Consider the following 21,944-nt stretch of genomic DNA (forward strand, 5'->3'; position numbering starts at 1 on the left):
GTGGGGTGGAGCGACCGGGAGCTTCTGGGAGAGAGGACCTCACGAGAGGCGGCCTAAGCTTTTGCCTGTTCGCAGGCGACCGGGAGACGGCATAAAAGTCCAGCCAGGTTTGAATTAACTTAAATTATGGCATCATAATACGAAGCAGGTATTTGAGTTAGGCCCCTGTGTGGTAACAGTTTTTTAAAACACAGCTGAGCAGCATCAGGCAGTGGCGCAGATGGCCTGCGGCGGGTGCCTGCCCCGGAGTTGGGAAGCCGCTCGAGGGGCTGCGCCGGGGGGCTTGTCGCGGGGGCTTCCGGAACTTCCTCGCCTGGCGAGGTGAGGATGCTGCTCTGGGTCAGTTGCGGCCAGTCGTGCTGTGTCCGGTGGATCCCGCCGTGGGTCAGAGATGGGGGAGTGTTTCCGGGGAGGAGAGGGAGTTGATCGGATGGTGGGCCAGCCGTGGGGGTGTGGGGAGCTTCCCGGGGTCGCAGGACGAGCCCCCTTCAGCATCCGCGCGGTTCCGGAGACTCCGGTTGGGGCTGCTGGGGAGGACGGCCCCGCCCACTCAGCGGGAAGCTGTTCCGGAAAAAGTGCGGGAGCCGGGAGGAGGGCGGGCCGGGTACCGCGGCCGCGGCGGGGTAGGGATTGAGGGAGGCGTTTGGCCGGAGTCCCACGGGCCCTGCGCGGGGGAGGCGGGCGCGGCCTTAACTGTTTGCTTCCCGGAGCACCGAGGAAGACCTGCCCTGCCGATAACGCGGTTAGATTGTATTTGGCCCAGTGCCGCGCCACAGCCATGCGCTGGGTGTGCCAACGAGTTACGTTTCTGATTATGTCTCGCGCAGGCTGACAATTCAAACCGAGTTTGTACTGCCGGACTCGGGGACTGCGATCGTGAGGCATGGAAAGCCGAGAGAAACAGTCCCCAAATTAGCATCCTTCTGGAGAAACTCCAGTAAGTAAGTAGTCACCCACCCACGGTGAGACGTTACCACGTGAGGGTGCAGGATCTTTCCAGTAGGTTTAAGGGTAGTGGAGGAATGTAGAGGCAGACACGTCCAAGAGGTCCCTAGCCCCTTCCAAAGTTACCAGTCCAAGGCCCGTGGACTGGCTTCAGTTGTGGGTATTTACTTTGATTATATTGTAAAGGGGGTAGCTCCAAAGTAAGAATAATTGAAGCTCTTTGGCCGGAAACAGTTTTGTTTTGCCTGAGTTTATATAGGATCCTAAATGGATTGGCCAGGATTCTGTGTATCTATTTTGTGTAAATGGTTTTAGTCTCCGTGTTCAGTGGTCAGAAGGTTTTCACAGCCATAGTCATCTATGATAATAGCGTTTGCATGTTTATGTCCAGAAAAGGAATTCATTCAACAACTATTATGTGCCAGGCTCAGTGCTCAAAGAGTACAAATGATACATGGTATTGTTTTTTTCCATGTTTTTATGTGGCGTGAATATCACAAAGATTTCATGGTGAATGAATTTGCCGGTTGTCCATTGTACTGCCAACTGTACATTTAAAATGAAGACTGTGTCCCCACCACGTATATATCGTTTGTGCATCGTAAACACTTTTACATAAACGTGTATGTGTGTATACATATGTTACCGATACGGTGTTAGAGCTTCGTTTCTCATGCTGAAATGATGGAAGGTCTAATATTTTCTTCTTGCACTATAGTGGATCTTCTGTATATTCGAAAACCATGATTCTAAGCAGCAGCCTTTCGATCGTGGCCTGAGTTTTTACTCTTTGCCATTCTTTCCTTAAATGATGTGTTTAAGAGATTTTAACAGTTTCTTTATACTCACGTAGTGACCAGTTGACTTGCTGTAACCTTAAACAACAAACATTTTAATCTGACTGGTATTTTGAAGATTTTATTTATTTATTTAAGGGGGGAGAGAGAGCACAAGCAGGGGGAGGACCAGAGGGAGAAGCAGACTCCCTGCTAAGCAGGGAGCCCCACATGGGACTGGATCCCAGGATCCTGGGATCATGACCTGAGCTGAAGGCAGATGCTTAACCGACTGAGCCACCCAGGCACCCCTCTGGCTGGTATTTTGTACAACTTTTTCTTCCATTAATTTAACCATTAATATATTAAAGTCTTTTGGCTTTCCTCATCTACTAGTTAGGGTTGTGGAAAACCACTTTGGTTGTTTTTTTACCAAGAGTTGATTCTTGGAAGACTTTAAGGAATGTAAAATGCCAAACAAGTGAAGCCAATGATATTTATCTTAAAAGCAACCATGTCTTCTGTTTTCTACCTCTGTAAGGAAAAGAATAAGCCAAAGCACATTTTTTAAAACTTCCTTCAACCTAGGTTCTTCCAAATGAAAGGTACACACGTAAATGAAATGTTAGTAATTTACCAGCTACGTGCCCCTCATAATCTCCCATTTGCATTTTTCAGGAATAGGAGAGCAATACTCGCCCAGGATGGAAGTGTGTCCTTACTGTAAAAAGCCATTTAAACGATTAAAATCCCACTTGCCGTATTGTAAGATGATAGGACTGACCGTACCTGCTGACCAGAAAGCTTGCCAGTCCAAGCCAGCTCCACACGCTAAAAAAATGAAAGGGCCAATGGCCGACTTAAATAACACTAAAGAGAGAAAGTTGGAGAAGGTGAGTAAGAAGAGAAATAGCAACTTGGTAAAGGACAAACTGGAACGGGCAACGAAGTCTTTTCCACTCCTGGCTGTTGGTTTGGAAAGATCAAGTAATACAAAGGCAAATAAAGACATCCAGAATCAAGGTCAGTGCTCTATCAAAACACTAAAAAATACTGAACCAAAGATTACTTTCCAGGGAGAAGCGAAGGCTCAGTTTCACGCATCAGAGAACACCACTCCTAGGAGAGAACTTGCCAAATATTTGCCTACATCAAGGGAAGGTAGAAGTAACCTTTCAGAAACTGAAACATCTTTACCTCTTGGCCCAGTAGAACCTTCTTCATCAAATCAAGATAGAAAATACTCTTCTGCCTTACCCAATGATGTACAGATCACTTCTACTAATTTCAGATTGGACAAAATTGATCCCCTAAGACTGAAGCCTCTAGTAAATTTACCAAATAAACCTCATCACAGTTCTCCCATGAATCTCAGTTACGGGGTTGAAGGAGTAAGAACATCATTGTCAAACAATGAGAGACAGTCCAAGGCCAGGGACCACCTCTCAGAAGTCTCTTCTGACGTCAGAGACTCTGAGACTCAAGAAAAGAACGCGGAATCACAATGTTTAAATTTTAAAGTTAGTCCAGTAGGTGACATCCAAGTCCGGGAGAACCAGGGAAAAGGACGGTACCTTGGAACAGAGGCCCACGGCGGCAGCAGAGGAAACACAGAGAAAAGCGTATCTGTAGCAGAAATCCCGGAATGGGCTTCTGTGAACGGTGATGCAGAGAACATCAGTAGTGATGATTCAGCCACAGAGAAGAAAGGTCCACATGAAGGTCCCAGTTTAAATTTGTTCACTCCAAGAGAGACGGCCCGCCGTGAGCCGCTTTCTGTGCCACAGCCGCATAATCAAAGCCTTACCTCTCTGGCCGTCAGGTCTTTCCAAGAAGAGGAAGCGGAAGCCTGCCGTCCTCACCGAGCCCCTGATGTGAAGGCGTTAACAGAGACTGGCGAAGGAGCATCTCTGCAGCCCAGCTCTGGCCGCGGGCCCTCAGTGTCACATCTCAGCTGCCGGCAGGCCTCACGTTCAGTCCTGCCTCACGCCTCTTACAGCCCCTTCCGTCAGATTGGCATTGCTGATAGGAAGACCCTTTCAAGCTCCCTGGGCCTGGAGTGGTTTCCAGAGCTCTATCCTGGTTACCTTGGACTAGGAGTATTGCCAGGGAAGCCCCAGTATTGGAGTGCAATGGCCCAAAAGCCTCAGCTCACCAGTCCCCAGGGGGAGAGACTCTCAAAAGGTAAACATGCGCATTTTCACGGGCCATCCAGCCCATCCATACAGCTCTGTGCCTTTTGAATTAATAAGGCTCAGAATACTCCTGTTTTTGCTCATTTGACTTTTTTACCTAGGCACTCCAGTATACCAGACTTACAGTTCTGAAAACATCAGTTCTTGCTCCAGAATTAGTACCAGTAGTTTTACCATTCTCCCTTACCCTCCATGCAGAGTTGAAGGTCGGACTAGGCCAGGTGGGCCGGTGACATTGATCGCATTTCCACAGCAGGAGGGGGCGTGGCCGGGGGATGTTGGGCAGGTGTTCAGGCTGTCTTGAGAGATCCAGTAAGGAGTCGTGGAAAAAGAAGGACCGGCTGTGAGGCCGTCTCCCCAGAAGCCCTCCAGAGGCTCCTCGCCAGTGCCTAGAATGGGTCAAGTCAGGAAATCCCTGGAATTTCAGGGAATCCTCCCTTTTTCCTGCACAACTTGACTTTCAGTTATTGGACTACCTCTAGTTACGATACATAAAGTTTCTTCTTTTTCCTCACCAGGAAGCTTTTAGATTTTTCTCTTTTAAGGTTTTCTAGAAGCACATTAGTTTAATGTAGCATTTAGGGGTGGGTGGGTGTGTGTGTGTGTGTGTGTGTGTGTGTAGCATTTACTGGTACTTTTAGCTTCAGCAGGAGACCTGTAACAACTCAGAATAGCTTTGCACCTGAAAAACTCGTAACATCTCTTCTTAAAAGGGACATATTTTCTCTCTCTGGTATATTTTATAAGTTATTATATATTCACTAAACCCCAAGTCATCTGGTCTGAAAAGCATTTTTTTCCCAGTACGGTAATTCATTCTTTCTAGAGCTTTCAAAACAAAAGTGTAGTGACTGGACAGTGTTGTTAGCTACAGCTACATCATCGACTGCTTCAGTGGATACTGGTTTTCCTACAAACAGACCTGACCTCTAGGCCCTCTAGTCTGTCTCAAGGTCACAGTGGGGGCCCGCAGCCCTTTCCCCATGCTGACCTAGAATTACTATTAACATCTGTGTTGCTTTGTTTTCAGAGCGCTTCCATCCATTTTCTTATTTCAGCGTCTCCGGCTGAGAGGTGGGCAGTGATTTTTCTGTGTTTGGCAGGTGAAGAAACAGGCAGAGAGGAGAAGTGACTGGTTCAAGGTCATGTTGCCAGTAGATGGTAGAGCAGCAGGTAGAACAGTCTCTTCAGACCACATTGCGCCTTTTCCGCTAAACCGCCCTGCAGAAAGTGCACCGTAACTAGAAACACGGGGTTGTCAGAGCTCTACTTCTCTGTGGTTTGCGGTGGCCCGTGCCAATCTCTCTGACAAGCGGGACTTGTTTATTTCCTGTACTACCTTTAATACTGCGGAGGACTGTCTCTGATACAGGCACTTTTCATTTCAGAGGAAAAAGGGAGGGGACTAGTGTTGGTCAGGGGATACATGACTGTATCAGACACCACTTGTATGTTGCATTATTACCTCATTCAGTCCTCACGATGACTCAGATGACTGTCGCTGAAGGCAGTGTCCCACTTCCTTTATCGGTGAGGAATCTGAGCCCCGGAAGTGTTAAGTGAAATGCCCATGTTCATACAGTAAGTGGTGGTCAAAGAGAGAATCCGAAGCAGGCTCTGTGAGCACGGAGCCTGAGCTGAAATAAGAGTCGGACGCTTAACCCACTGAACTGCCCAGGCACCCAGGTTCTAAGTGCTTCTGTTCTCTTTCATTGGTCACAGTCTGCAGTACTGGGCGTAGCTCAGCAGACTCATCGTTCTGAGGACACCACAGAGTCGGGGTTCAGTAAGTCGGAAATGAGAATTAGGCTTATGGAACTCAGTGGCATTAGGAGCGTCTTGTGGGGTTTAATGAGAAGGATTTCACAGACTTACTACCCAAAAAAAGGTAGTTCTCCCAGCATTAGCCAAAGTAGATTTTAGAAGTTCAGGATTTAAATCCCTGGAGACTCCGCAAATACAAGGGTCTTAAGAGTCCTCAGCAATAGAAATCGGCTTCCTTTCTTCAAAGGAAAGCCTGGTGCGCGCTTAGCCGGGGGTGCTTGGCTGAGCCGTGGCTGAATTCAGGTGCCTGGGCTTTCAGGACTCCAGCCGAAGAGATCTAGGTCCTTGGGTCCCGCATCTGGACAACTGACTATTGGACCTCACCCCCAGAGACTGATCTTGAAAATAAGGTCTAAGAATCCTGTTTTCAATCAGTGTCTCTGCAGAGCAGCCAAGCTTTAAAGTACCATTGGTATTGGGAGGCTGCTAAAGCGGGGAGCCCCAGACCCAGCCCAGGGGATGGGGTGTGGACAGATGGGGAGAGGGGAGGGAGGGGTTTGGAAAAAACACTGTTCATTCAACTACAGAAAGCAAAACTTGGCTGGTGGGGATAGCAGAAGGTAAAATGAGGAAACCTGGGGTGCCTGGGTAGCTCAGTTGGTTAAGCGTCTGCCTTCAGCTCTGGTTATGATCGCAGGGTCCTAGGATCGAGCCCCTAATCGGGTTTCTTACTGCACGGGGAGCTGCTTCCCCCTTTCCCTCTGCCTGCTGCACCTCCTGCTTGTGTTTCTGTCTAATGAATAAATGAAATCTTTTTTAAAAAAAAGAATGAGGAAACCTTACAGGGCCATGGGTTTGAGTGTTTTTTGATTGTTGCTGTTTTTAAGATTGATTTATTTTAGAGAGAGAGTCTCAAGCTGAGTGCAGAGCCCCACGCAGAGCTTGATCCCATAACCCTAAGATCACAGCCTGAGCCAAAACCAAGCCCCTGACTCTTAACTGACTGCGCTACCCAGGTGCCCTGGGTCATGGGTTTTTAAAGGCCATTCTCTCATCATCCAGCTTTGCCATCAGTAAACCACCCTGCTGAGATGTTTGAGACGGGGCATATGTGGGGAAGCATCTGAGCAGGGCAGGTGTAGCACAAGCCAGGATGAGGTCTGCTGGTAGCCAGAGGAGGCCGTGAAAGGGGAGGTTTTACCCAAAAGCATGTGACAACAGCCAGAGAGACATGAGAGGCGAGGCAGTCACATTTCTGGAGTTCCAGCCAGGCCCGAGGGGTGATAGGAAGCGTTAGAGGTACACAAGGTAGGAATGGCTCCAGCATTTCTACGAGAGAGCGGACCTGTTGTCGCTAGGTTTGGGATGTAAGGACATCAGCACTGGCAGGTCGAGGACAACATCTAGAGGAGATGGCCGTGGGTGTTAGCAGTTCCTGGGCCCGCAACCGGGCCAAAAGGGATGGAGATCAGAGCTCAGGGTCCCTGAGTAGCAGGAAGGATGACGCTGGAGACGGTCTAACAGGACTTCTGTGGGTTCTGAGCTGGCCTCTCCTGGGCCTTGGGCTTTTTTGTACCCACTGTGAACGCTTAATGGCGGAGGCTGCTGGTTGGAGAAGGATCAGTTAGGGGGCCACCCCTGTCCTGACACAACAGGGGAAGTCGTTCTACAATTGGAGTTTACACGAAAGTGTCTCTTCCCATCTTTTCCAAGAATGGGTCATGTCATCCTTTAAGGATTTTTAGTCTTCACCTTGCAAAATAATTATTTCGGTGTAACTTCTTGGAAGCCAGTATGGCTTTTCTCCTTGTTCCTTAACGTAACAAGTATTTGGATAGCATTTTTACATCCATAGCAACTTTTACCTCATTTGCTAAACTTGTTATAAATATTAACTTAGTAACTTCATTTATCCTTTATCCCGATGAATCCCACCAAGACCAGAGGACCAGCAACAGTAGAGATTCCTGCCTGTCATTAAACAGGAAAAAAAAACAGGTGCAGGAAAGCTGTAAATAGATAGCCTTACAGCCTGCTTTCTGTTTGTACATTTTTGGTTGAACAGAGTGAGAAACGGCTGGTCAGTAATAGCAGTGGGCGAATGGGGCACACGTGTTGATTCTAGCACATTGAGTGATGGGGAGCAGTAGGCCCTGTAATAGTAGAAAGTTCTGCTCAGATGTTTGGCAGCCGGTGGGAAATGTAGACCGTTCATTGCACGGAGCACGTATACTGGACCGGCTGCGCAGTCCGCTCATCCGATCAGAAACGTCTGCGGGTCCTGATCCCAGGGGCTGCAGCTCCGCCCTGGGAGGCGCGGGCATGGAGTGTCGGGAAAGAGCCTGAATCCTGGTGAACGATCACAGTGCCTTCTTTTTGGAACCTAGTTCCTTTGTGGGAAAGAAGCTCAACCGCTCTCAGGAGTTTGGAGCCCCCGACCAGACTTGCATCCTCCAACTTGTCTCTGATGCGGCTCTTGGGAGCTGTCCAGAAAGGTGAGCTGGAGTCACGGTCTGCTGGGTTGTGTGGCTGGTTCCAGGTATTTGGAGAAGTTTCTCTTACTGTGGCCATGGCTGGTACAGCAGGGCGAAGGGAAAGAGAGAAAGAGACGAGTGCGTAGGCTTCCTTCTCTCCTCTTGGTCGGCTTCTGCCCCAGAAGCGGACATAATTGAGGGCAGCAAATGAGGCAGAGTAGCAGCGGCCACTTACGGAGTAGAGTCGGCTTCTGTCCCTCCCCATCACCTACCCTCGTCTCTCCCTTGCCCACCTCACTCGTCCCAGAGCCAGGAGGACCCTGCGCCTCGAGTGAGCCAGTCGCAGTAATCTCCTCTCCACTCAAGATTTCGACCAGACTCTCAAAGCAGCAGTAACTAGATGTATTAAAATTGAAGGTCTTCCGGATTTGAGCCTCTTCATCTGTTTAAAAAATTACTTGTGGTGGGGGGATATGTAAAGGCTGTGCATTACAAGCCCGACACCCAGGCTGACCAGGAGAATTTCAGTAACTGGCAGGTCGCCGCCCCTGGTTGCCGGTCACCATAGCAACTGACGTGTTTCTTTTTAAATAGGCTGGGTCAGGTGCAGCACCACGGTGAGAAGCGGCGTCGGGGGCATCACCATGCTCTTTACTGGCTACTTTGTCCTGTGGTGCGGCTGGAGCTTCAGGCATCTGAGTAAGCTTTTTTGATATTTTTAACCGAAATCACAGGTCACGTCCCATTACGGGACCTCAGGGGGATGGCGGGGGCGGGGGGCAGTCTGGGAATTCCTTTTTAATGATCGTGCTGCTTTATCTGACATACCCTCGTGAGTGAGCCGCTGCCTGCAGCTCTAGGGTTTTTTTTATTAAAGGTTATGGTTATAATTGACTTTATAAGATTTGACTAGAATTGACATAATTGCACCTGTGCGCTCGGGACGTGAGGTGCCTAGAGATCAAGTGGTCTTGTGCTCTCTCTGAACGTCGTTTGCCTGCCAGATCAGCACCCATCTTCATTCCTGCCTTAGAACTTCTTTTTATCGTTGAAACTGAACAGCTCTATACCCCCAAGAGCGGGGGAGAAACAGTACAGCTCTCACTCATGTGTCTGAGGGTCACAGAAATCTTAAACATGACTTTCACCATGTAAAACAAAACCATCCTTCTAGTTGGGACTTCCAGCTTGCATCAGATCTTACCAGGAGGAAGAATGTCTGAACTTCATTTCTCTTTTAGTCCCAAGATGACTTGTCTCATTTTTTTCAAGTCCTGCTTTATAAAAATACATTTTTATAGTTAAAACATTTAAAAGACAAAGTATATAAGAGAATATCCCAAAAAGCCCAGTATTTTTCCACGATTAAAAAAAAAGCCCAGATGCTTTCCGAAAACTTTGGGTGTAAAGGTACAAGACAACCATTAATACCAGTGTAAATCACAAACGTTTACTAGGACTTGGGGTGCCTGCTGGCTCCATTGGTAGACCATGTGACCCTTGATCCCAAGGTCGTGAGTTCAAGCGCCACTTTGGGCGTGGAGCCTACTTTAAAAAAAAGGGGGGGGGGACTTGACTCTAATTGGATTTTTTGAGTGATTGGGTGTCTAGTAAGTGGGAGAGCAGATCAGGCAGCAGAAACAGGACTGTGGTAAATTCCTGCACACCGCTGGTGGGCGCTGGTAGATGTGTGGTCCTCCGGTCCGTTGATTAGGAAGAGGAGTTCCTTTCTCATCAGCTCTGTGTACATGGAGACTCCAAAACACCTCACTTACACTCTTTCTCAGGGACAAGCCCCCCCTTAAAGGCTTACCTGTCTGAAAGGGCTCAGGTGGTTGATACCTGAGGTTTGTTTTTTCACATCTTTGAAGAAAGTGAAACAGAAATTTCTGATTGCCCCTAAGACTTTATTTCTGGATCTGTAAAACAAAAGGGGAACAGAATGATCTGCACAGGCAGGAGACAGAAACCGTCTTTAGAAGTGGCCTCTTGTGGGGCGCCTGGGTGACTCAGTGGGTTAAGCGTCTGCCTTCAGCTCAGGTCATGATCTCAGGGTCCTGGGATCAAGCCCCGCATCGGGCTCTCTGCTCAGCAGGGAGCCTGCTTCCCCCCCTCTCTCTGCCTACTCGTGATCCCTGTCTGTCAAATAAATAAATAAAATCTTAAAAAAAAAAGAAAAAGAAGTGGCCTCTTGGGTCCTTACGCTTCTCTCTGTTTATCCGAAGAGCTGCAGCGCTGGCGGAAGTGGTGACCGGGACCCAGGATGGAAGCCTGGAGCCCGCGGGCGGCGTACGCTGGACACCAGCAGTGCACGTTTAACCACTGAAGATGGTTTGGGGGAGAGGGAGTGGAAAGAATAAAATTATTGGAATCTAAAACGGTTACAGAGGAGGTCCGTTTTTTGACTGTGGACAGGCCTGGTTCTGGGTGAACATTTCCCAGTAGTCTGAGTCGAGGTCAGCGGATACCCGCCGACTGAAGTCAAGCCCAACTCCGAGTGACAGAGGGAATACACTTCATAGCTCCCGCTTACACGAGTACTGTGAGTCTGGTTTGTGAGGCCAGATTTACTACTCGTACATGCAGACACCCCCCCAAGTTTATTTGCACAGCCTGCCCCAGTCCTGCGTGTGATGTGGCGAATACAAGGCTTCATCCTGCAAGACCAGAGATTCTTTTCCAAACTGGAAATGCAGACGGTGAGCCTGAGCTGCCAGAAGCCAGTGTCCTGCAGACATGGGGCACGAGTAACTGCTCTTCACGGAGCCGAGAAAAAGAAGTCAGGAATGCCCGTAGCTTGATGGGCCGTGTTAAACAGCCTTCTGGATTCTGTCTCCCAAAACGATGCTCCGTACCTTCCACGGCCCGGGAGGAGCTCCCCTTGCGTGAGCAACAGTGCTTGGGTTTTGCTTCCGGTTCAGCAGCGGGCGGAGAATCCATACAAACAGTCCCCACCCACCTTCCCATCCCTCCTGCGGAGGAGTTTCTGGGATGGCCAGGCTCCGCTCCACCTGTGAGAAGACTAGCAAGGAGGGGCCCCTTCTGGAAGGCCAGAAATCCTCACGGCCCGCCCCATTGCCCTCACTGCGTCCTTGCGCTCTATAGGGTGGGTTACCCCGGCGTCAGCTACTGGAGTTTAGGCCTGAGTGGGAATATGTGAAATGCTGAGTGGTCTGGGGAAAGTACTTTTGTCTAATACACATTCAAGTATTTAGCTCTTAAAGATAATCGTGTTCTGTTAGCAATGGGGTGTGTTACTCCTATGGGAAACCCTGTCTGCTGCCACTGTTCCTAGTCCTTGTTTGTCCTGATTTACAGATGATCCTAATTAGCCTGCTTCCTGTGCTCCTCTGTGGGATGACCACCATCTTTCAGAACGACCACATCTTTAGATGTATGTATTTTTTACTTCCCCTCTTATTATTTGCCTCTTCCAGACCATCATCTTTTGAGTTAGGTGGGTGTGGCCCCGGGCACGTTCTTACTTATTGGGGCCTCTCGGGACGAAACCTCAGTGGCACCATCCCGTGTTCAGATTCTAACGAACCAAGCAAGAAAGACCCCACCACAATTCACACAAAAGCCTGGCTGCGGTGTGAGTGTCTACTCTGTGATCAAAGCCAAGCGCTGTGCCAAGTTCTTGACCTGCACGCTCTCGGTCTAGCCTGACCACCCAGTGAGGCGGGTGCCAGGTTCGTTTTTCAGCATGAGGAAGTGGAGGCCTGATGTGAGGCAGTTTGCCTCCACGGCTGCCTGGCATTGGTCTCAGCAGCCCTGGGGGAGCAGTGCTTTTAAAAATGGCCCTGTCCCCTTACCCTCCAGCTCCGGGCAGGCGGGGCAGCCGTCTCCATCTGCCAAAGGGCGGGCTGGTACACCTTCTCCGACCACACACCTACTGTTTTCTCCCTTTCCGCAAAAGGCTTGGCTTAGCCTACCCGCACCTCTCCCTGCAGATTAAATCACAATGGCCTTTGACTTAGTGTGTGGCCTTAAATGGTGCACATCACTCCCTCCCCTCCTAGAGACAAGCCTTGTTTGCACCATCTCCCTGCCTGTAACTCCTCGCCTAAAGCACGCACAAAATAGAGCCTCAAATTGAAGGAAGCCACGCAGGGAGGCAGCTGTCATGCTGAAGAAAACCATTGGGTTTAATAAGTTCCCAGCAGCAGGCGAGGCCATGTGCACAGCTCTGCCGTGCACGGCCCGAGCTTGGCCGTGGTGGGAGAGCCCCACGGAGCGGAACCCGTGCATGTCCCACAAACCCGAGCTCTGGGTGTACACACATCCTGCTCCCCCATTTTGTGATACCGCACCCTACCACAGTCCCATCTGCCTCCAGTCCTGGTGTATTTCTATCAGCCGGCTCCCTTACAGGATTAGAGGAAATAAGCCCACGTGCACCAGGCCACTACTTCCGCATCTCCAGCCCCATGGGGGCCAACATGAGGGTGCGCTGGACCTGGGGACCAGAGGATCCCACAGAGTGGCCGTTGGGTTTCTTCGCTGGATGGTCGTCAGTTAGCCCACTGACCTGGGGTTACTTTTTGATAACTCCTACCTGTTCGAGTCTTACTGCTCTGGCTGGCATACCGGCCCCTGTTACCACACTAAAAGAAAAAGATGGCCGGTGTCACTTTTTGTAAATTCGGATCCCAGGAGAAATGCCCTAACCCATCTAGGGAACCCTGAGAGCTAGTTAGTTGTCATTCTAAGGAGTTTGATAGATTCTCTCTTAAACGAAGCTCCATCTCGGGCCTGAAAGACCTTGAGACCTTCAAGCCAGCATCGCTATCCCAGAGAACAGGGATCCAGATGTTCAAAGGCCCCCAAATCAAACATACGAGAAAGGCAAGAGCTCTGTGCCCTTCCCTGTCCCCGCTAGAGCTTTCAGTACAGAGGAGTCAGAGCACAGGACAGTAGATGTTATCTCAAGAAGTTATGTTTCTTGGGGCACCTGGGTGGCTCAGTGGATTAAGCCGCTGCCTTCAGCTCAGGTCATGATCTCAGGGTCCTGGGATCAAGCCCCACATCGGGCTCTCTGCTCCGCAGGGAGCCTGCTTCCTCCTCTCTCTCTGCCTGCCTCTCTGCCTACTTGTGATCTCTCTCTGTCAAATAAATAAATAAATAAAATTAAAAAAAAAAAAAGAAGTTATGTTTCTTCCTGATAAGCCAGAAAATAGCAAAATCAACAAAATCAGAAAAACAACGTGCTACTTCCTTTCCTTACCAAATCCTGCTCCCCCCCCCCCAATTCTTGAGGACATTAGGTGTGAACTCATTATTCATAGGCAGCGAAGGAGGAGGTAAGAGCTGTTTAGTTTACTAGATTTTAGTGAAAGAAAGAAATTCTTGTCTGGCTGGAGATGTAAGTCGGTTGAGGTTGTGGAGACTTAGCAGAAACATTGGGGTTACCGGTGGCCTCCACCCCCCCATTCATCACTCCGGCCCCCCAGTGTGTTCTTACCTGACTGACTGCAGCCACTCCCCCCCACCCCCACCCCCGCCCCCGCCCTCAGCGGGGCTATGGCCTGGTCTGCCTGCGGCCACTCACCGTGTAGCAGGGGCCCTGCTCCAGGAGAGCAGGGGCTCCTGGGGCTGCCTCTGAGCGTGGAGAAGCCGGCACTCCGTGGTCGTGGGAGGGGGCTTGCGATGCTCCCAGGCCGAAGCAGGAGGTGCTGAACCCCGTGGCCGGTGGACAAGCTGCAGGTAAGGTCAGGAGAAAACACTGCAGACATCCACTCTGCACAGACACGGTGGCTTTAGACCAGGGGCAGAGGCTCTGGCCAGCTCTTTCAGCGGAAACCAGGTTTCAAGACGCCTTTGGTGACAACTGTAATTGCCAAAACATGCCTCCTGCAGACGGTTACACATGGGCTTGGGAATTGGCCAACAGTCACGGATGGAGGCGGCTTCCCACCTTCCAGCGGAGATCCCACTCAGGGACAGCAGGGGGCGCCCCCCCCTAGCCAGCGCCGCCCTTCCCTGGGGCTGAGGGACCGGATGCGGGACCCTGAGGAACTGCAGGAGCAGAGCTCTGTTCCCACGCCTGCTTTGACCTCTGCCAGAGTCATCCAGGCCAGGGGCCAGCCAAGGCTTTCTGCAGAAGACCAGATAGAAAGCGGTTTGGCTCTGCAGGCCACGCGGGCTGGGTTGCAGCCGCTCAGCCCTGCCGAGTAGGCCTGAGACCGGCTCTGGAGGATCCGGAAGCCATGAGTTTGCCCTGATCCGGGAAAACTTCGAGAACAGACATTTTCATTCTCCCGCGTTAACAATATATGTTCTTTGGTTTGCCTTTTTTCCTACGCGCTTTTAAAAACATTCTCAGGCACCAGGCTGTACAAAGACTAGGCAGGGACCAGATTCATTCGGCCCAGAGGCCTTAGTTCCCTGACTGCTGACCCCCGATGTGCGGAGGTGCTCATCAGGGCTTGGTAGCAATAAGAACACCATGTGTTTCCCTGGGGACTGGGCAGAAGCAGGACAGCCCGGATCCCGAACAACATCTTTAGACCACAAATCTGGAGCTGGGCCCCTCACTCTTTATTTTAAAAACCTCATACAGGGTCGCCTGGGCGGCTCAGTGGGTTAAAGCCGCTGTCTTCGACTCAGATCATGATCCCAGGGTCCTGGGATCGAGCCCCGCATCAGCTTTCTGCTCAACGGGAAGCCTGCTTCTGCCTCTTTCTCTGCCTGCTTCTCTGTCTAACTGTGACTCATAAATAAAATCTTAAAAAAAATACATTAAAAAAAAGAAAAAACCTCATACACTGGGCACCTGACTGGTTCAGTTGGTAGAACATGCAACTCTTAACCTTTGGGTCATGAGTTCGAACCCCATGTTAGGCATAGAGATCAGACACACACACACACACTCCAGCTAAGGAGAAGGAAAGGCTCAGGGGCCCATAAGCTGAGCAATCCTACCTGAAGCAGAGGTTACAGGGGTTGGAGGGGGTTTGGGTGGTGGCTTGTGCCTTTCCCCGGGTGGGTACTTGGAGCAGATCATGAGAGAGTGAGTGCAGCTGGGCATAGGGCAGTACCAGAGGGGGGGGACCGCTTCCCAGGGAGCATGCCCAGTAAAGAGAACCAGACACACCTGCCCCCTTCCTGCCTGCACTCACCTTCGTGTAGCTCGAGTTGAATAAAAGATTCATCTTGGGACTGAGGGAATTAGAGAGAGAGATGATTACCGTCTGTCTACAGCGCCCCCCCCTCCGGCTCATTAGCATGCTCGGTGTCCACCTGCTGCGGATTCCCCATTTCTGAACCCTGTGGGGAAGGAGCCCATACCCCAGCCAGGGCATGAAGGAGAACTGCAGAGGCTTGGGGTGGGTGTTAAGGGTTTCTACTCATTTCTAGAACAGTTTGTGAAGAGCTAGATGTCAGTGCCCAGCTCCAATACGCATTATTCGCCTGGGGGAGAGTTCAGTGCAGCGGGGAGGGGGTGTGGGTGTGCAGGGTAAGCCAGCAAGGAAAACGCTGGGCAGATGCTCGCCAGACACTTCATTTCCCACCTTGGGCCAGTGAAGGTAGAGAAGGATCCAGATCTAGAAGCCAGAGAACTGCCGTGCTAGGTGAGAGTTGCTGATCCAGGGGTCATACTCACTGTGCAAATTGGCAGTGGGGGCCCTCGGGGCAGAAGCCCACTAAGTAGTTAACACACATTGTCTTAGGGACATGGCGGTGTTTACAGAGGGGACCTGCTGGGCAAAAACAGCCAGAAAGACTCATGACAAAGCTCACCAGGAGGGTAGGCAGTCACAGGCTCTCCACTTCACAAGGTGCATAAATCTCTCCCTTCCAGATTGCCCAAAGCACCTGCTTCCTAACCATGTGACTGAGAGGGGAAAGGCGACCTCGGAATACGCTGGGGTAGGTCCTGAACAAGGGGGCTGGAAGCGTTCCTAACACACTGTGTTTGGGCGGAATGACATGATTGTAGATGGTCACGTGCCATCTTGACTTAGCTCCAGAAGGTACAACTGAGGAAAGGCTCACCCCACAGCTCACTTTTCCTCCCCTAAAATCCCCTAAAACCAACACGGCCAGGCCTCAGAGCAATGCGCCTGGAGGCAAAGGAAAACAAAGTATGTGGGCCTCAGAGCACAGGGACGAGGATGGAGGGAACCTGCCTCTTAATGGGGTAGGCAGAGCAAGCTTCAGCCACGGCGCACGGCAGGGCTGGGGGGTAAAAGACGAGACTGTAGACGAACAGTCTCCTGGGGGTCCGCCCCTAGGTGGGAGGGGTTTCCCCTTCGCAGAAAGGAGGAGAGTTCAGCGGTTAGTTCAAGGTCACACAGCTGATGCATTCTGAAGTCATGGGGATTAGAACCCAGGTAAGCCTGCTGCAAGAAGCCAGTCCTGCGCCAGGTCCTCCCATCGCTGGCTGGATGGTACGGTGTCACAGAGCAGGCCTGGGGAGGACGATGGAAGGACCGTCTGTTGGGAAGGCCCCCCGGGGCCTCATCAGAAATAAGCCTCCTTCCCTTGCCAGGGACCACCCCCCTCCATCCTGATCACCTAGTGTTCCCTTTCTATCGGGGCCTCACCATCCTTGCAGAAACCTTGGTCATACCAAGGACAGTCCCGGGTCTGGAAAGCTGGCTTCACGTGGAGAAAGGAACATTCCTTCTTGTTGCAATCACCTGAAAAGTCCAGCATTCGTTAAAAGCAGGCTCATCTTTAGTGCTCTTTCCATCCTCCCCAGACTGGACGGACCCTGCCCCTTGCACAGAAGCCACTTGCCTGCTGTCTGCCACCAGCCACAGAAAGGTTTTTCTGATCCTTCCAGCAAGCTAAGGAGGATGGATCTCAGTACTATGTGCCCAGCAGGGCTCAGGTAGGAATGAGCACATCTGGAAATGTTGAGGCAGGGCCAGAGATCCCGAAGGAGGGGCTGGAACTGAAGGTATTTGGAGGCCACCAGAGAGGAAGGAACGAGAGGAGAGGTGGAGAGGGGAGACCCAGAGTAAGCAGCTAACGATCCAAGAAGGCACATCGTGGATACAATCTGATTAAACCCTCTTGCCTTCATCGCTAGGAGACCCACAGTGCTTCCAGAACCGGGCACAGTCCTTTTTGGTGGAAATGCCAAGAAGAGCAGAGTAGTGCCCCCCAAGTGGGCACTGGGATGATGCCAGACGCGACACAGAGGGACACCTGTAGTTTCACGACATCTGCACTGTCATTGGCCTGTAGGTGGACCAGGACTCAGGTCCCCTAAAAGGAACCAGCCCAGTCGGACAGACCACAGAGTTGTGGGAAGAACCCTCTTAGGTTTCTCTTAGGGGCCAGGAGCTTGAAAGGAGCCTTGGGGAAGATTCGGCTCATTTTTCACTTAATTTAAGCAGAGAAGCGGTGAATGCTTCCAATCTCATCCTCCCTAAAAATCTACAACGTGGTGCTTCGCAGAACCAAAAGAAACTTCATGATGTTCACACCATTGGCTTTCACCTGGAGAAGAGGGATGCCAAAGAGCTTTAAACCACCATTCCCTCCGGGTCCTGCTGTCTCACGAACAAGGACACCAGGGCTCGGAGAGGGGAAATGCCACGGCCACGATCACCAGCCTTCCTTGCACTGACGACGGGCTTACGTGCTTGTCATCTTTGTGCAGCCCTTGGCAGAGCGCGGTCTCCTGGCTCCAGCCTCCAGAGGAATGGAAGTGACATACCCCCTCCTCGCCCCCCTCCAGGGCTGGTGAGCGTCTGACAGGTCAGGCGGTGGGAAGTCACCAGCTCAGGACTCCCTTTCTGCCCCGCCTGGATGCACGTCGCCGCGCTCCTCTGATGGCCAGCAGGTGGCACCCAAACCCCACCCTCCACTCTGCCTTTCCCGGTCAGCGGCTGTGCCGGAAGACCCTGGCCCCCTTCAGCTCCGCTCCTACACCTCCCAACCTAAGGCTCTAAACAAAACAACTTCCTTGCAAGAGAATCACTTTGATAGGCTATTAGAGATACTCATTTACGCCAAGAGCAAAAACAGAGGTTACGAACCACTGTCAATGATTTACAAGGATGCCCCTCACAGTGAGAGGTACTGGGGGGCAGAAGGGAACCTGGTCCTATCCCTGTGCCCGTCCCCAGCACAGCATCCAAGTCCCAAAAGAAAACCGAACCAAGTTTTCCTGAAGGAATGAATAAATGGCATTTTTAAATGAAAGAGGTTTAGGCGGTGACCAAGGGGAGCTGGGCTCCAGGTAAACTTTGTCCTTCCTTTCAAAGAACACACGCGGGCAGCTGAACCCCAGCTCTGAGCATGCGGGTCACGGACTTCTGGCCTGGGAGGAGCTCTCGGAGGATGCTTTGCCTTCTCCCCCCATACCCAAGACTCCCCCTACCGCGCAGGGGGGCCACCAGCACTAATGAGGGACAGCGACCCCTGCAACTGCCTCAGTCAGAGAGGTCCCTGGAGACTGGGCCAGCTCTCTCTCCCCCCAGGTCACTCTTTTGGAACACAGTCTGAAAAGCACTAGACTAGATAATCCCTAGGGCTCCTTCCAGCTCCGAAGAGAACGGAGCTGTAGAATTGTATTGGGAAGATATTTCACGAGATCTGAAACACATTCGAAGACCCTTCTTCAAGGAGAGGACACGTGGCTGTGGCTTCCTGCCTCTGCAGCCCCGTGGATGACAAAAGGTGGTCCTGAGGCCAGAGGGTGGGAGGACACTGGTCCAGACCTGACCACACAAGATAACTGGAGAGGCTATAGGGCATCTGAGCCTCATGACTCTATGCTTACAGTTACCTCGCACTGCCGGTAAGAGATGTTCGTTTTCTATTTACAGAAGCAACGTCAAGTTTCCTTCTAAAATAAGACTTAATAATAGCAAGACAGTGGAGAGAGCAGACAATGATACCGGCCAGCAGAACAGCGCTCTGTGTGTTGGGCAAGCACTGGGAAAGTGGCTTCCAAATGCTTGTTTGGGATCCCTTGGCCCAGACCCACCCCAGGACAGAGAGATCACCTTTTTCAGGCTTGTTCCCAGACAGTCAGTCTGGGTATGTGATTAGCCAGGACCGTCGGGGGAACTATTCAGCCTCTGATTCCAGCCATACCCTCCCCTCCCCTCAGGGGGACCGGTGTGTGCCCGAGCCTGTGGGGCAGTGAAACAGGGACCCCAGAGTACAGCTCCCCTCTGTCTAGGGGACTGGAGAAGCAGGCACCCAGGGCTCAGAGAGGCTGGTCTGGCCCCCAAGGCACGCACAGCCTCCTCCGCGTGCCCCTCTCAAAACTTCCGCCCCTCTCACGGTCCCCACTGGAGCCAGGATGGGGCATTACCGAACTTGGAGTAGAAGTAGCACTGGGGCATCCTGGTGACATCGTACTGGTGCAGGAAACCGCACTGGTCGCCCTTCTTACACAGGCCGCGAAGCCAGTGTTTACACACCACCATCTTCTCCCCCTGGTTGTGCCGGAACGGACAGAGCTTCCCTGGGGACACCAGAGCACCCAGCTGCCGACAGCGTGGACCCGACTCAGCCCGGGAGGGACTTCCCCAGGAGAGGCTGGGGCTCAGATTCCTGCTGCCCTCCCTCCCTCCCATCCCCTGACCCCTCTGGACCTAGAATCAGGGGCCGGAGGCAACATGAAGGAGGTGTAGTAGTCCGGACAGGCGGCTGTTCGCACGACCACCCCTCTGCCCAAACCCTCTGCTCTGCCGGACCTGCCCTCGCCCTTCTCAAACCCCAGGGAGCCCCAGGGGGTCAGAGCAGCTCTCAGGCCTCTCTGGAACCCCTACCAGAGAGCAGAGCCGTGGTTCTAGCCCTGGACTCCCCCCAGCATGGTCTGGGGGCATCCAGTGCTCCCGAAGGGCCTGTTAAAATCAGGTCCTAAAAACTCCGACAAAGGTTACGTTTCCTGAGTGCGGAGACCTAAGGTGCTAAACCAACAAGCCAGCTTTGTAACAACATAGAAGGAAGTGGAAATGTTCGAGGTAACTCTTTGTTCTTCTTCCTAGGGTATCAGCATCAGCAGGAAGGACACCCCCGTTCCCAAGTTCCTGAGCAGGGCCAGCCTCGTGCTTGGCTGACCGTCTGACAGAATGGAGGGAAACCGGAAGGGCTTCTTTGTAAATAGTCCTCCCATCACCCGCCCGGAGCTTGCTCTGGTGTGACCTCCGGCCAGGGCAGTGGTGTTTCTCTGCAAGAGGGTGTCACTGTGAACCACTGCTTTGGAGACAGGACCCGAGGCGGCATCTCAGTGCTGAGCCTCGAGTGAGCAATGCTCGTTTCCCCCTCACCCCATCATCCAGGGCTGACAGGACAAAGGAGGTGCGAGGTGCGTGGCAATTACGCCCTAGAACAACCCCCCGGGGTCCCTCCCAGCCTCCTGGTTTCCCAAGAACAGGACTGCTTGGATCCAAAAAACTGGCCCTGAATTCATTCACATTAGCAGGGTTACTGAACCTGGATCTATAGGGGGACTGGGAACCCCCAGATTGGAGGCAAGACTTTGGGGGGGGGCAACTGTGTATTTCTATAGGAAGAGGCTGTGAGTAGTTCATGAGCCAGAGGTTGGGAACCCCTGGTTGGAGTCAGGTCGCCTGTATTAGGGGAGGCGGCTAGCTTGATCTAAGCTGGGGTGGGGGAGAAACAGGGGACGTTTACGGGTAGCATTTCAGAGACGGAAATGGCCAGAGCTGTCTTAGGACATAAAGACCACGTAGAAGAGCTGACCAGTCCCATGTTGATTCGGAGGATGAGCAGGTCAGGGGACTGCGGAGAAGGGCGCAGCTTTCCTTGGGGGGAGGAAGCTCAAGACCCCCGGGCCCTCCTGGGAACACACAGACTGAAACTCCGGAAACACTCCCACCCCCAGCAAGGCAGAAAGAAGAGAATGTCCCCTTCGGGGTAGCCCTGGGCACCCTAATCAATGCTGCTGGGCCAGGGAAATCCTTGGCGGGGAGGGGAGGGCTTCCTGGGGGATGTGCCGGCTCTCCTGCCCTTTGCCTCCTTTTAAGACAAATTCGACTCCTTTCCAACCTCCCCTCCCTGGGTGCAGATTTGACACCTTATTCCAGGCCAAGGGGAACCCACCGCAGCATAGACTGGTCTAGACCAGTCTAGACCCTGCCCCCTCCCCCGCCAGGTTCTCCCGCTGACCCACCTTTGTCACAGAGCCCTTTAGCGAAGAAGTTGCACACAGCCGAGCCCGATTCTAGAAGGGGAAGAAGGTAGTTTCTTCAGCGGCTGCAGCTGCCGGAGGGGCTTTTCCTTCTCAGGAAGTGCCCTCCACCCCGAACTTCCCTGACGCTTGAGCCTGGGGGTCCCCACGCTCCTGGTTTTTTGGCTGCTGGCCTCCAGAGCCAGCCTCCAGACCTCAACCCCTAAACCCCCAGCTCTGAAACAGAGGGGATGGAGGGCCGCAAGGGGAGCTCAGGGGGCCAGTGTGGACTTTCCTGGCTTCTCGCAATTCACCTTCTGGGTCTCTCTGCTTTCCCAGTCTGGGAAATAGGCTGCCTGGAAGTCAGCCCCATTTTCCTGGAGTCCCTGAGATGTAAGAGGGGAGACCTGAGCCCCTGAGAAGGGAGGGACTGAGCTGGGACTCGCAGATGGTCAGTTCCAGCCCCCAACCCGACACAGTCTCCCTGGTGAGCCGAGCAGAGAGGCCTCCAGAGAGGGTTGGGAGAGGGGGCATGGCTCAAGTTTCCTCCAAAGGGACGGCCAACACCCTGGCCTCACTCACTGTCCATCCCCTGGAAAGGCAGAAGGCCAGTGCCCTTCTGCGTCTCTACATCCTTCTCGAAGGTGAAGGTCAACTGCTCCAGCCCAGCAATGACCTCTTGCAT

At 52.2% G+C, this 21,944-nt stretch overlaps 2 protein-coding genes across 11 annotated transcripts; one reads left to right on the forward strand and one right to left on the reverse strand.

The window, feature by feature from the left end:
• Positions 1-8: 8 nt before the first annotated feature.
• Positions 9-10,524, forward strand: C18H17orf80 (chromosome 18 C17orf80 homolog). 10 transcript variants are annotated; one of them, XM_045983896.1, is made up of 6 exons: positions 9-107; positions 828-941; positions 2,400-3,905; positions 8,068-8,175; positions 8,749-8,853; positions 10,380-10,524. In XM_045983896.1, exons 3-6 carry the CDS (start codon positions 2,426-2,428, stop codon positions 10,403-10,405), a joined length of 1,719 nt encoding a protein of 572 aa, XP_045839852.1. In that variant the 5' UTR covers positions 9-107; positions 828-941; positions 2,400-2,425; the 3' UTR covers positions 10,406-10,524. The 10 variants fall into 10 exon arrangements, with proteins under 10 accessions (XP_045839852.1, XP_045839853.1, XP_045839858.1 ...); XM_045983897.1 differs by having other exon boundaries at positions 66-148; XM_045983902.1 differs by having other exon boundaries at positions 76-107; positions 828-937.
• A 5,214-nt stretch (positions 10,525-15,738) lies between these two features.
• CPSF4L (cleavage and polyadenylation specific factor 4 like) lies at positions 15,739-21,944 on the reverse strand. Its single transcript, XM_045983916.1, has 5 exons — positions 21,842-21,944; positions 21,263-21,313; positions 19,436-19,588; positions 16,704-16,799; positions 15,739-15,854 (listed from the first exon to the last, which is right to left on the reverse strand). Exons 1-5 carry the CDS (start codon positions 21,942-21,944, stop codon positions 15,757-15,759), a joined length of 501 nt encoding a protein of 166 aa, XP_045839872.1. The 3' UTR covers positions 15,739-15,756.

The sequence above is a fragment of the Meles meles genome, chromosome 18 (assembly GCF_922984935.1).
Source record: "Meles meles chromosome 18, mMelMel3.1 paternal haplotype, whole genome shotgun sequence".
Classification (NCBI taxonomy): domain Eukaryota; kingdom Metazoa; phylum Chordata; class Mammalia; order Carnivora; family Mustelidae; genus Meles; species Meles meles.

Bases quoted from the DNA above. Each gene is read 5' to 3' on its own strand.
- C18H17orf80 (XM_045983895.1), top strand. From the start codon at position 221: ATGGCCTGCGGCGGGTGCCTGCCCCGGAGTTGGGAAGCCGCTCGAGGG. The intron at 938-2,399 runs GTAAGTAAGTAG...TGCATTTTTCAG, and splicing joins ATCCTTCTGGAGAAACTCCA to GAATAGGAGAGCAATACTCG. The intron at 8,176-8,748 runs GTGAGCTGGAGT...CTTTTTAAATAG, and splicing joins CTTGGGAGCTGTCCAGAAAG to GCTGGGTCAGGTGCAGCACC.
- CPSF4L (XM_045983916.1), bottom strand. From the start codon at position 21,944: ATGCAAGAGGTCATTGCTGGGCTGGAGCAGTTGACCTTCACCTTCGAG. The intron at 19,589-21,262 runs GTGGGTCAGCGG...TGGTGTCCCCAG, and splicing joins TAAAGGGCTCTGTGACAAAG to GGAAGCTCTGTCCGTTCCGG. The intron at 16,800-19,435 runs GTAATGCCCCAT...TGGACTTTTCAG, and splicing joins CTACTTCTACTCCAAGTTCG to GTGATTGCAACAAGAAGGAA.